The sequence below is a fragment of the Oryza glaberrima genome, chromosome 6, assembly GCF_000147395.1.
Source record: "Oryza glaberrima chromosome 6, OglaRS2, whole genome shotgun sequence".
NCBI lineage: Eukaryota > Viridiplantae > Streptophyta > Magnoliopsida > Poales > Poaceae > Oryza > Oryza glaberrima.
Window position 1 is genome coordinate 22,550,540 of NC_068331.1, and position 14,393 is coordinate 22,564,932.

Below are 14,393 nucleotides of genomic sequence, written 5' to 3' on the forward strand. Positions count from 1 at the left end.
TCGTTGCCTGATTGTGATTGCCCTTGTAGCACTGTCACATTCTCATTAAATTTATCTCATTAAATTGATTGGTTTAACATGATAGTGTTGTCTTATTCTTCTGTTGGGTTTGCTTGGGTTGTTCGTCCGAGTTCGTGTGCCACTGAATGCGATGTCGCCATATGTCTGAATGCGTGGTTGTGCAAGCAAACATTCAACATCCTCTCTATAGATCTGGACTTGCTGCCAGAATGATCAAGGCCATGGAGAAATGAATGTCAAAATCTGCATTTAAGCTTGTAGTTAATATGCAAGCTGTCCATTACTGCTATGTAGGAGTAGTAGTACTTGTAGTCTTGTGTCAAGGATATTGAATGGTGGCATGCCATGGCACTTGTGGGATGTTTCAAGAATACTGAAATAGTTGGATGTTACTATCTGGTTTACTGCATCATTCAGAAACACCAAATGCCATGACATGTGCATGCTCATCTACAGTGAAAATACACCAAATTCACATATGTATCTAATTATATAGCCAGGCTGCCAATGCAAGTGTGTGCTGGAGCGGTCAGCACAATGCATCTGGGCTGGGTGGCTGGCTGCTGCTGCCTTCTGTAGCTGCAGGAGGACATCTGCTTGGCTGTAATTGCCAAACTACTACGTTCTCCGTCCTAAAAGGAATAAACTTCAAGGGATAATTATTCAGATTTATCCTCAGAAATCGGTTTCTTTGGGTACCGCTTCTGCAGACTGAACCAAATGGACCATTCTGAAAGTATACTTATCATATTAGCAAGTGGCAAAACAGAAGCCTTTACAATAATGAATAATCCTGTACTAGCACCCACGTGAGCCTGATTGAGGTGCCGCTAGCACGCAGGAAACAAATCCAGGCTGCTATGACCAACCTTTCTTCCTCACCACGAGTTCGTTGACAGCAAATCATTTTGCGGATAAAAAAATGAACACATGAGGTTTAGCAAGAAACCAACTTGGCGAAAATTTTAAAAAGTGATCTTTTCTTGATCGTATATTCACCATCACAGAAGCCGGATGAAATTTAGACATATGTCCATGGGATTTTACCATCAGATCCTCCTGGTATTGATAGCACGGTCTAGTACCAATCATGAGTCTGGCTGCCACTAATAATCCAAAGAGCAACTTCACATGGTTGGCACCGGTTGATGCTGATGCCGGGGGTCAGTGTGATGCGCAGCAGAAAGGCCGCGTATTTGCAAAGGGGAGGATCACATGGCATGAGCATGTGAAGCGATTCCTCCTGCAGGTGCAGTGACGAGGAAGACGTACGCACGCACAGCGCAACGATGCCATTGTCGAAAACTCCAAATTGTCCCCTTCACAACGCTCATAGAATCGAATTATTCACATGACGAGAAGATCATGTACTGAATACAGTGTTGCACGAACGAAAGATCAGGTAATTTGGTCAATGATACTGCACGATCTTACTGATCATAGCGACACTGCAGCAGCATGATTGAGCTACTACCACTGCATTCATAAATTCATTCCAAAATATAAGTAGTTTTGGATTGGACACGTATTAAAAAAGTTGGTGAAGAAAATTATAATTGGTTAAGAAGAGAATGTAGGTAAAAAAGTTGAGATAAATCTAAAAGCTAGAAACTATTATATTTTGTTATATTTTAAGATAGAGGGAGTAGATGTGTAGCCTCGCTTGAGGTAGGAAACTTGCCGTGATCAGTTTGGGCCCTGTTTATTTCGCGAAATAAAAATTTTGGATGTCACATCGAACGTTTGACCGGATGTCGGAATAGGTTTTCAGACACGAATAAAAAAACTAATTTCATAACTTGCCAGGAAACCGCGAGACGAATTTTTTGAGCCTAATTAAACCGTCATTAACACATATGAGTTACTATAGCACTTATGGCTAATCATGGATTAATTAGACTCAAAAGATTCGTCTCACGATTTCTCCCGTAACTGTGCAATTAGTTTTTATTTTTATCTATATTTAATGCTCTATGCATATATCCAAAGATTCGATGTGATTTTTTGGGAAAAAAAATTTTGGGATAAAAACAGGGCTAGATGTAGTAGATGTAGGGAAGAAGAGATCGTCTATAGATTGAGATAGTACGGACAAGGTCGACAAATGAAACGACAAAGAATAGACGACAGCACCAGATGCATCAGAAGTCAAAACAGCGGCAATAATAAAAAGAAGCAATTCCTGATAAGAAGAGTCCATCGAAGGGTAGGGGAGGCAAAAACCGGTGAACACAATGGCATCTGCTGTATCACGGCCACCAGCGGAATACAAGACTTTCACTTCTGTGAATGCAATCAACGATACTAAACTACCAACTTGCTTTCCTCTTGGTTTATTTTGGCACTGTAGATAGATACTATCCTGACACTGTCTATTTGGTGAGGGCCCCATACAGAAATCCACCGTTTTGGTCACGGAGGACAAGATCTCTCCCCCCTTGCGTCGGGAACCAAGGGCATCAACAAAGCAAGGGAGAAACGGGAAGGAGAGGAGCATCGACAAGCAATCATCTCCCAGTAAGCACCAAGCGCTGCCATGTTTGCCAACCTTGTAGTCCTACCCCTCAGCCTGCTGCTGCTGCTGCTCCTCCTCCTTGGGAATGTGGAAGCCTTCGATCTTGCGTGCAACCTCATTTACTCCAACTGTTGGTTTGCCATTTGAATTGACCGCCTCATTGTCATCAGCGTTAGGTGGGCTCAGCTGCCAGATCCGGATGGTGCCATCTTCTGATCCTGATGCATAAGATTCACCGCCAGGTGCAAAGCGGACACAGTGGACAGGACCATGATGCCCCTTGTTACAGGCTGCACATTGTTAAAAAAAAACAATCAGCTTAATTGGAACAGAGATTACAATGAAATAAAAGCCATTTGTCAGTATGATTAAAGAGAATTGGAATTTCTGATTTGAACAATTCTACAATTTCCCAAAGCAATATCCCACCGAAAAAACTATTAAAAAGGTCACTCAATATACTACCTCTATTTCCAAATGTATGACGTGGTTAGTTCAACGTCAAACAAAAGGAAATGGAGGGAGTATAATACAAGTACAAAGAGCCGAGCAACTAAAGTAGGTAATTGTTCCTAAAGGTTAGGACTGAAATAAAACTAGTGCAACTATATGACAAAAAAAGCATGGCAATGCCATGTACTCCTTCCAGTCATAAAATTTCATATTTAGGACAAGCTTTGGGTCAAACTTTTTGAAATTTGAATTATTTATTTCATATCCATTATGCATTAATTAATGGAGGGCAAAAAAGTTAGAAAAATATTTGTTTGATCACACTAGTGACTCATGGTTCCCACGATAAGCTAGTTACTGCAACAGTGGAAACAAGTGTCCCCTGCATAACTGTTATCATAAATGTGCAAGGACTGTTAGAAATTCCTAAGTACAAGTACGACCCAACTTCTGAACACAGGATTTTAGCTACACATTATCAGTTGCAATCAAGCCTTGAGGTCAGTATCTAAGCAAATAATAGTATGTTACAGTTGTTCAACATGTTTAAATGCTCTTCAAGCCACAACGGTGGAACGTAATGTTCTCATTTTGAAAAGAAAAACTGCATTAAAGTTTGAAGGACAAGTGAATGAAAAATATATAATGCTTACTTATTTCTTCACCAGTGAAGAAATCAAATACATGAACCCACATATCTTCTCCCCCAACAATAAATTTGCTCCCAGATTTTGGTTCCAGGGAAGCTGACTCCACAGTGCAAGGCATATCATAGCTTTTAACAAGCCCAAAGCTGCAAAATAACCAGCAAAAAATGTTTGTTGAAAAGGATTTAATAATTTTGTATGACACACAACAACGGTATAATGATGATAGAAATAATACGTACTGATTAGCATCCCAAAATTTAACACTCGAGCCATCAGCTGTAGTGATGAACCTGCTGTCTTGACTTACTTCTGCGCTAGTCACAGGTGCCTTGGTTTCAAGAGTTTGGACAATTTTTCCAGTCCTCACATCCCACAATCTGTGCAGTGCCATAACAATTAAATAGGAGGAACAAAATTACAATAAACTAGGAACAAATGGTAGCAGCTCTTCCTATAGAATGAAGATATTTTTTCCAGACACACCTTACTCCTCCCATATCAGAGCACGAGCTTAGTATTGTTTGATCACTATGAAGCCAAGCAACAGTTCGCACGTTACCAGGTGCTTTGTCAAGTTCTCTTGGTGCTGCATCTGGACGATTCATATCATAGACACGCAAAATCTTTTCTATGCCTCCAGTGAGCAACAGGTGGGTATCCTACAGCGCCAATGGCCATTTAATTAGATTTCAAACTGCTCACAAAGGACAGCATTATTTTTAAATTAAATGCTGCAACATAGTGCAGATAAGGTAGCAAGAAGCTATAACAGTTACATGGATATACTGATATACACTTAGTTAATTGTAAGTGATTAAATACTTGGTTCATAGCAAGTGATTAAATACTGATATCAGAAGGTTGGTATATACATTTTCATTAAGACAGTCCATGATCTGTGCACAGGCATAAGGCCACCAGACCTTAGTTTAACAGTCCAGAGTGTCTGGAAAAATATTCAAAGAAAAGAAGGACAGCATACACTTTCTATAGGGTAGAAAGAGAAAATCCACAAAGCTAGCACTGATGATTAAAACATTCTGGAAGCATTACCTCAGAAAACGCGCATGCACGGACAATGTGCTTGTGTTCAAATGAATGTAGCTCATCACCTGTTAGTGCATCCCAAACTTTGCTGGAAAAAAATCAACATACATCTATTATAAGAGCAAAATAAACTTGTAATGGACATAACTCGTAAGTACTAACTCAAGGACTAGAATATTAGTTGAGCAGCAACAATCTGTTATATCTTTGTGTTGCAAGGCCTCAAAACCAGCATATCTGTAGATCACAACTTAGAATTCTAAATGTTGCAACTTAGAATTGCAAAACAGCATCCTACTGTAGATCACATTCACGAGATGACTTATGGGTGTACCTTACGTTCAATCATTCATAACTAATTTATGCACAACAACCAACTTCTGGATACACCATAAATTCTCCATAATTCCAAACTCCTCAACATACTAATCTGTAAGCCATGTGCTAAAATTACAAAATTGTTTTACTATGCAAATCTTCATGCCAAAATTGAGCTTCAAGCATCCTCTACTCTTTTAGGCACAAATTAATGGCATATTGTTTTATATTACTCCCTCTATCCAAAAGTCTAAGGCATATTTCTTTTGTCACCAAGACCAAGGAGGAATTAACTCATCCACCCCATGTGACAAAACCAAGGAACTAGATGAATGCATGCAACCAATGAGTATTAAGATGGCTGCTTGGGTTCAGGTCAACAATTTAATTTAGTACATAGAGACTACAAATATGCCCAACTCATTTGGAAAAACCAGAAAATAAAATAATGTCTTAGACTTTTGGAGGGAGGGAGTATATGGGATGCAGATTTCCTTTGGTTCCACATAACCTTTATGTTGAGTAATCAATCCATTATGTTTTGGTATTTCATGAATGTAATCAAGAGCAGAGAACACAAAATAAGCAAGTATAAAGCACTTTAGAGAACTCTCAGTGCTGATATTTATATTCATTTTGAAACATACTTAAGATCCAATTCTCCATGCTGCAAAAAAGAATCAAAATGGTACGCAGAAACACAAGATTTGGAAGAAAGCAGAAATAACAAATTCAGTTTTTATCCTCAGTAATTTCTGCAAGGCGAACAGTGCTATGCTAAAGCTAAAGTATGCTTATATGTTTATTACGAGTTTAAGAATATGTGTTATTAATGACTAGATCCATAACAATCATTTTTCTTCTCATCTAGAGAAAATTAAGTAAAAATCAAGCTTTGAACAAATATTACATCATCTGAAGTTTTTGATGGATTCTTTTCCAAAGGTAAAAAAGAAATACACTAGATACCATGAACATTCAGAACTGAACTATAATATATTATAATTACACCTGCAAGTAGCACGTCTGGATGAAAACAAAATTGTAATAAAAATATAAATACACTGAATGCATGCACATTCCATTTTTGTCAAAGATAAATAATTAAAATAGACACCACTGAAATTTCATAGGGTGAATGTCATACGCTGAAAAGTCAGCAGAACCAGATGCAGCACGCAGAGCATTTGTGTCTAGGCAGCAGCTCCAGACAGCCCCTTTATGACCTTGGAAAGTCCCAATCCAATCTCCAGTCTCACCATTACGAAGCATTGGATTCCCATCTAAGATCAAAACATACAATATTACCAAATTAGTGTTTGTATAATAAACATCAATCTAAAAAACAATTAGATTTATACCCAAATTAGTCTTTGTATAATAAACATCAATCTAAAAAACAATTAGATTTCTACAATGCATTGCAAAGTGAAGTCAGTGTAGTTCAGACCAAAAGTAATACTAATCAAAGTTCGCACAAACCCTATGACAGGGTATGGTGCTCTTCTCAAATGTTAGCATTTTGCACTAAGTTCTCAAGTAAAACTAAAGTCATTTAGTTACTACATTAATCATCATGCCAAAGCTCAACACTAAGACTTGTATCAAAAAGAAGGTATTAGCAGCTGATTGTTATGCCGTATTTAAAGCATTGAATGGTTGGCGCTTGCTATACATATTATCCCATGGAGGAAAACCTAGAGCATATAATGCAATTATGTAATTCCATATACTAATAAACATGAATTAAACCTAACCCTCCAAAAATGAAATGGCAACAAGGCAACAGCTATGACAGAACACACGCTAGTTTCCTGTCTTGTTTCGAATCATGGATACAATATGCAGCTTTTACAAGGATCTCCTCCTTAATCAAACTATATTAACTACCACTCCAAAGCATTAACTACCTTCTACATATGTCCAAGCAACCCGGAAACAGTGTTACCAACATAGGAAATATAAATGAAGTAGGTGTTTGTGGCCAAAAAGGGCATCTAGCTTCCAACACATAGGGTTGCACAATATAGCTCGTACATTGCTTTATAGTTACAAGCATCATTCGAAAAGTGGTTGTGCCTATGCATCACCATTCTACATAGAATCTAGCTGCCTAGTCAATGCTTAGCATGTCTAGGTTGTCGCCTAGTCCAACTAATCAGCCATATGCACTAGGCATATGCAACTCCCTGCTAATAATAAGCGATATCAATAATGAGCCAAAAATGCTATTATGACAAAAATGATGGGTCCTCATACTACCACTTGTTTTGATAATACCCAACCATGTTAGATTTGCTCAAAACCCTGGGCACATGGTGCCCAAAGTATATAACCGATAAGGTTTACTTATTTGTAGATTCATTAAATGACCTCGCACGTTACAATCAATTTGTCTATATAGCCTCCCTTTTTTGGTCTATTTGTCTTTGTCCTAATGACATTGCATTAAAAAAAAGAAAAATGTTAATCCTATACAGTAATTTCATGTGCTCCAACTGGTTGTGATTCTGGTCTCTACTTCAACGCAAAGAGCACTAATTAGTGTCCATTGCAGTGAGCAAATGTTTGGAGCAAATCATGGAGTTATGGATGGTAGCTTAATTGGCTTTGTAATCAATTGGATGCTTTAACTTGTCGTGTTTTTTATATATCAATAAGGTCGATTGTCGCAAAACTTCATCATGACACAGCTGTGTACACCTTCAGGTGTAGAGACCGAATGTCATTCTTCCATTGTCTGAAAAACAAATAAATAACCTTATCTTAACCCCCAAAAAGAACTACTTCCTGAAAGAATATCAATAAAGTAGGTGATCCTGCCTAATTCTTCAGAATTGGCAGCTCACTTCCAGTCTAAGAATAGAGGCCTGAAATTAAACATTGCACAATAGAAGGCAAGATGTTGTTATACTGTTATCAATGTTTAAAGATGATTGCTTAGATTGTGGCTAGACATCACCCTTCAAAATAGCACATGCTCAAAGTAAACTTGCCCAGGCAGCCATCTACCACAACTTACTCAGTGACTTAGCTCTAGTCACAACCTTCTAGAACTCTGGCTACGTACTGAGTGACTGCCGATATTGTTACACATTCTATCACCTCAACATATTGGCACCCACCATATATGGATTGAAACTTCAGAAAAATGGCTCTGTCCTCTAAATACAACCCACTCATTATAGTATATCCCAGCTATATTGCAACATGCAGCACTAGCTATGTTAAAGAGTGTCATTGAGGTACACCAGACCCACTATCCACAACCATGCAGTGTTCTGATAGCCACGGCAATGAGGCATTAGATGGTGCATTAGGCAGCTGAACTACCTTGGGTGGTATTTTGTTGCTATTTTAGTGTAATGAAGTCTAGTTTTTATTTAATATGCTTGCTAATTTCTTGGATTTGACTATTTGGTCTGACCTAGGCACCTGCTAGGCGCCACTCAACCGATCGACTAGCTCCTTTTGGAACAAATATCCTGCCCATTACACATAAAACGATAAAGTCATGTGATCATGTAGTGCAGCTGTCATCCTACTTCCGACCAAACTAACAAACAACACAGAATCAACACATTGCATGACCACGACAGTGCATTAGAAAACTAGCAAGGCAACCTACATCAATCATGCCCAAACTGCATCAACGATCTGTGGCATATTTGATTCAGTTCAACATACAAATATCAATGAAGTAGGTGGTCCTGCCTAATTCTTCAGAATTGACAGCTCACTTCCAGTCTAAGAATAGATGTCTTAAATAAAACATTGCACAACAGAAGGCAAGATGTTGCTATACTGTTACGACCAGTGTTTAAAACATGTACTTACTTCCTCCGTCCCAAAATGTAGCTACCTAGTACAGGATATGACGTTATCTTGTACTACGAATCTGGACTAGGTACTGCACTAGGTAGCTACATTTTGGGACAGAGGAAGTATATTGTGGCCAGACACCACCTTCCAAATAGCACATGCTCAAAGTAAACTTGCCTAGGCAGCCGTCTATCCCAATTTACAACCTTGTAAAACTCTGGTCACATACCGAGTGACTACCAATACTGTTAAACATTCTCGCACCTCAACTTATTGGCACACATCGTATATGAGTTAAAACCAGAAAAAATGGCTGTCCAAATATAGCATACCCGGCTAGATTGCAACATGCAGCACTAGGTATATTAAAGAGTAACATTGTGGTACACTCCATTGACAACCACGCTCAAATATCCTACCATTACATATCAAACAATAAACTCATACGATCACGTATTAACAAATAATAATATAGAACCAACACATTTCATCATGACTAAGATAGTGCATTAGAAGACTAGCAACGCAACATACAGCAATCATGCCCAAACTGCATCAGTGATCAGCGGCACAAACTAGATTAATACATGAGACATGAACTCCACAAAAGTAGCCACAATTTCACGGTAAAAAATCACACGATTAACATAGCCTCCGCATGAAAAATATAAAAAATACACACAAACATTAGAACCACGCGCTAAAAAAGCGGCGGCATCAGATCACACCGCCCCTGATCCAGACGAATCGCAGCAGGAAAACCATAAAAAAAACGGCATCAAATCGCGGTCGGGCGGTCGGATCGCCGCTCACTTACCCTTACTGGCGCTGATGAGGAAGTACCCGTCGGGCGTGACGGGGCTGTAGAACAGGTCGACGACCGGGCGCGAGTGGCCGTGGCACACCAGCGGCACCGCCACCTTCTTCTTCTCCATCAACCTCAACCCCCCACCTCTTCCCCCCCGACCGACGAAAACCCTAGCTCCTCGACTCCGGCGGCGGCGGCGGACCGAAATGCGGCGGCGCTCCCCCTAACCCTAGGGTGAAGAGAGAGAGAGAGAGAGAGAGAGAGAGAGAGCCCTCCCCACCGATCGGGAGAAAAAAAAATCCGGCGAAGAAAAAAAAAATCGCGATCAACGAGCGGCGGAGAGGGGGTGGGCGAGGCGATCCGGATCCGAGGGGGGGATCGATTCGTGCGGGGAATTTTATTGGGGAGAGGAGCAGAAGAGGTGGAGGGGATGAGGCCGCGGCCTAGGTGGCGGGCGCTAGACGAGTAGCATTGGGGGGAGAGGGGAGGGGGGAGGGGAGAGGGAGGCGGGGTTTTTATAGGCTAGAGGCGGCTCGAACGGACCAGGCGACCGGCGGCCGCGTCCGCGGGGGTGGTGTCGGTTGCGTCGCCGTTGGATTGGGGACAGATGGTGTAGATTGGTTGGGAGTGTGTGGCCGCTTGGTAAGAGAAGTTCTTGTTGGGTTGGGCCGTATTTTCTCTGTGAAATAAGTTCATTTGAGGTCCCTTAATTTGCGGTCTTTAAACTGAAAAATCAGATACAATTCATCCCCCAACTTCCAAAACCAGTGCAAACAAGATCCCTCAGCAGTATTTTGGCTGATACATGGCTCATTTGACTAAGTCTTCGTTCCACGTGGCATTGACGTGGCGTTTACATAACAATTTGATCCGGAAAAAAGAGCAAACTTAAAAACTAAAAAAAATAAAACAAAATATGTGGGCTCATATGTCAGTCAAACAAAAAGATAATAGTGGGACCAACATATCAGTGGGTCTGTGTGAGACAGTGACTTGGTGTGAGAGAGAGATGGCACCAGACTACCTGTCCTAAACGAAAACGCGGCCATTGGCAACGAGCCAGGGGTGCGTGGGGTGGAGTTGGATCTTTACTACCTTGTCTCTAGTCGGCTGAAGCACCGCGTTGTTGTTGTTGCTCGTCATCACGCCACTAGATTGGAAGGGGCCGCTCCCGCAAACCGCCCAACAACCTCCACTGCATATGTCCCATGAAAGGGCTAGGTAGCGATGGAGGCCGGTGAGACCGATAGGGCTATCGGGTGCTACGGGGTGAAGACATCGAGCTCAGCCAGGGGGGCACAAGGCAAGGATGACAACTCAGCCATGAAGCATCGCCTGAGACCAATGGGGTCATCCGGGGGTCGCAGGCTAGGGATGGCTAGCTCGGTCAGCGTGCTCCCCGCCTTGTTGGAGAGAGAGGTGAGCGAGAGAGATGGGTGAGAGAAAGGGGCAGGAAGGAGGAAGGAGTTGTATGCCACTATAACATCTGAAAAAAATATGGGGATGAATATGGACTAGTTCTAGATACGTGCTTGATTTTTTTGAGACGAAGGGTGTAGATCTCAATAGGTTCTTTTATTTATTTTTATCTATAATGCCATATAAGTAAGGGTGTGTTTAGATCCAAAATTTTTTAGCCAAAAACGTCACATTAAATGTTTGGACACATGCATGGAGCATTAAATGTGGACGAAAAAACCAATTGCACAGTTTGCATGTAAATTGCGAGACGAATCTTCTGAGCCTAATTGCGCAATGATTTGACAATGTGGTGCTACATTAAACATTTGCTAATAACAGATTAATTAGGCTTAATAAATTCGTCTCGCAGTTTATATACCGAATCTGTAATTTGTTTTGTTATTAGTCTATGTTTATGTTTATGTGTCCGTATACTTTAAAAAAAAGGGAACTAAACACGGCCGAAGGAGCGGGTCTCAGCCGGTCCCGCTGGGAAATTACCATCCCTAAGCCGAATTTTTAACTGCTAATTTAAACATCAAAGTTTTAATAAGTGGGCCGCTCGGTAAGAATTTTCTCGGCCAGTTGGGCCGTATTCTCTTTGCTCATCAGGAATTCGGTCTTGTAATGACAGAACGGCCCAGTAAACTGCGGATAACAGAACACTTTCGGGGTGTTTGTACATTTGTTCAAACAGTGGAACATCGTAAGTTTGTTTCCTTGCATATAACTTGTCTAAATGGAACATTGCATAACTTGTCTAAATGGAACATTGTACATCGTAAAATTTATTGAATTACAATAATTAGTGATTCAAAAGTACGACGCATATATATATATAGCGATCTAGGGAAGAAGATGATCACTGGACATTGTGGAGGACAAGAGCAGAGAGATCACCAACCATTTCCTCTTTTTCTTTTTGAAGCATGTAACTTCGTAGCTCCATAGCAATGGTGATTTCATAGACCGCCAAGCAGCCAGCCACGGAGCGTCCTCGCAACGGCGGCGGCGGCGAGAACGGGGAACTGGCCGGCGACGAGCGACATCACGGCGAACGCCGCGCCGAGCAGCCACAGGAGGAACGCGACGAGGACGGCGAAGAACTCAACCTGGCCGGTGCAGGCGGCCGTCAGCAGGTGCACGAGGGCAACGGCGGCGAGCAACATGAGCACGCGGCCGGAGTAGAGGAGGAGCAGACGGCGGCGGCGGTGGTAGCGACCGGCGGCGGCGAGCAGCTGGGCTCGACGCCGACGGCCGCCCCGCCGCTGGTCGGCGCGCAGGAGGTAACGAACTGCCCGATCCGCCATTATCAGCTTATGATGACTTTGGTTTGCTTTGTGTGGGTGGCATGCACCTCTCTTCTTCCGCTTTGTATTTATAGATCGCGTACAGGAAGCCAGCTGCAAACATATTTTAAGGGGATAAATAAGGATGGAGAAGGGTAGCGGGCTACAGATTTATAGCCAGCTGTAGCATGGACTCTAAGACACAGATACAATGTGTATGACATGTAGGACCAGATATTAATAGTGTAATATGTAACTATTGTATAAATAAGCTATTATATTGGTTATAAATGAATTGGTGATATATTATTAAACTTGCTCTTAGTCGCACGTACACATTTTAGTCACGGGTGAGCTGTAAGCTGTTCGGTACGTGACATGCCGATATCGTGACGTGCGCCTGGGAAAGTATCGTAAACTAATCTCACTGACGCTAATCTCCAAAAGGGGAAATTTTAGGGAAGGCGCGTCAAAGCTGTGTGGACGGGCCCGGCCCTATCCGAACGAACCGAATCGAATCCGAGACTCGTTCGTCAGAGGACTTTCTACGGGTACATCACCATTATTTCACGTCTCTCCATTATCATGAATTCCTAAATCACGGCGTCTCTTAACAATAATGCCTTTAAAAGCCAAACGTACTATAATCATCGCAAACATACAAAAATTCGGTAAATTTGAAACCAACTCTCGTACTATCTCAAAATCTAAGAAACTACGTAAGTGGTCAAACCCTGGGCTACCCTGATACGACTGCATAGTCACGTATCCGTATCGGATACGGATACGTATCGGATACGCTCCAATACGTATCCTGTATGTATCCCACATATTTGCGATTTAAAAAAAGATAAATAAATCGAGATACGCCAGCGATACGCCCACGACCTTCCTCCGTCTTCGCTCGCATCTAGGATGCGCCACCTCACGAGCTCCCAACCTGATGGCTGATGTCTCTCGTGCGTGCCCGGCGTTGCCGCCGGAAGCCGGCTGCAACCGCGCGCGTCGCTGCCGTGCGAGGGGCCACAACGTCCCCTCTGCGAGACGGCAGAGCCGCCGCTGGGCGGCGGCGCACCTCTTTCGCCCCCAACCTCGACGGCAGAACTTTTTCTTTCTTAGCTTGACCGCCTGGCCGGGTAATCCATTCTTCTTCAAAAGTTTCATGCTTGAATCTGCTGTGCCTTTCTTGTTTTCCTTAGGACAAAGTATTAGTATCGTTTTTGTTAGATACAAGTGGTAGTGCATCTAGCAATCCTAGTGGTTACTGGTTAGTGCGGCTGCTAATGTTGATGCAAAGTCATCAGGAAATATATGATTGAACTATTAATCTGTGGTTTTGGGGATCTTAGTCGCTTCTTAATTTGAATTGCTTATAGAAGAGAAAATTGCAGAATATTGATATGGAATCGGCTACACTAATACTAGTATTATATCGCTATTTCTTTATAAAAGTTCCTTGATTTATTTTGTATTTTAATATATATAAATGCAATTTCCTTAATTTTTTATGTTTTTAATATATATATATATATATATATATATATATATATATATATATATATATATATATATATATATATATATATATATATATATATATATATATATATGCGTACCCCCTATCCTTTTTTTTTTTGGAAATGCCGTATCCCCGTATTGATGTATCACGTATCGCGTATCCCCGTATCTGGGTAACGTAGGTCGAACCAAACATAGATCAACTTCTCTCTACCTCCAATAATAATAATAATCTCTTCTCTACTACTATAAAAATTGAAGATATTTTTACCGATATTTTGGTACGTCATCCGTATTTAAGTTAGTTTTAAGTTCGTTTGCTTTTGAAATACAAAAGGAGTCATATAAGAAATGTCTTTAGAATAACTCGCATGCTAACTTGATATGAAAGCCAAACTCCTAATTACAGCTCATGATTTTCTAAAAAATATTTAAGCGAATTCCCACAGTGATTTTCATATCATAGCTAAACCTATAACAATAATAAGATT

General features: G+C 41.2%; 2 protein-coding genes across 2 annotated transcripts; both read right to left on the minus strand.

The window, feature by feature from the left end:
- Nucleotides 1–2,132: 2,132 nt before the first annotated feature.
- Nucleotides 2,133–10,120, minus strand: LOC127776514 (uncharacterized). Its single transcript, XM_052302915.1, has 7 exons — nt 9,644–10,120; nt 6,152–6,287; nt 4,693–4,774; nt 4,123–4,298; nt 3,879–4,016; nt 3,643–3,782; nt 2,133–2,826 (listed from the first exon to the last, which is right to left on the minus strand). Exons 1-7 carry the CDS (start codon nt 9,759–9,761, stop codon nt 2,579–2,581), a joined length of 1,038 nt encoding a protein of 345 aa, XP_052158875.1. The 5' UTR covers nt 9,762–10,120; the 3' UTR covers nt 2,133–2,578.
- A 1,698-nt stretch (nt 10,121–11,818) lies between these two features.
- On the minus strand, nt 11,819–12,426 carry LOC127777995 (uncharacterized). Its single transcript, XM_052304626.1, has one exon. It carries the CDS (start codon nt 12,403–12,405, stop codon nt 12,058–12,060), a length of 348 nt encoding a protein of 115 aa, XP_052160586.1. The 5' UTR covers nt 12,406–12,426; the 3' UTR covers nt 11,819–12,057.
- Between the last annotated feature and the right edge of the window lie 1,967 nt (nt 12,427–14,393).

Excerpts from the sequence above, each read along its gene's own strand:
- LOC127776514 (XM_052302915.1), bottom strand. The coding sequence starts at position 9,761 with ATGGAGAAGAAGAAGGTGGCGGTGCCGCTGGTGTGCCACGGCCACTCG. Across the intron at positions 4,299-4,692 it reads GTGCATGCGCGTTTTCTGAG|GATACCCACCTGTTGCTCAC; the intron begins GTAATGCTTCCA and ends TTGGCGCTGTAG. Across the intron at positions 2,827-3,642 it reads CTTCACTGGTGAAGAAATAA|CCTGTAACAAGGGGCATCAT; the intron begins GTAAGCATTATA and ends AACAATGTGCAG.
- LOC127777995 (XM_052304626.1), bottom strand. The coding sequence starts at position 12,405 with ATGGCGGATCGGGCAGTTCGTTACCTCCTGCGCGCCGACCAGCGGCGG.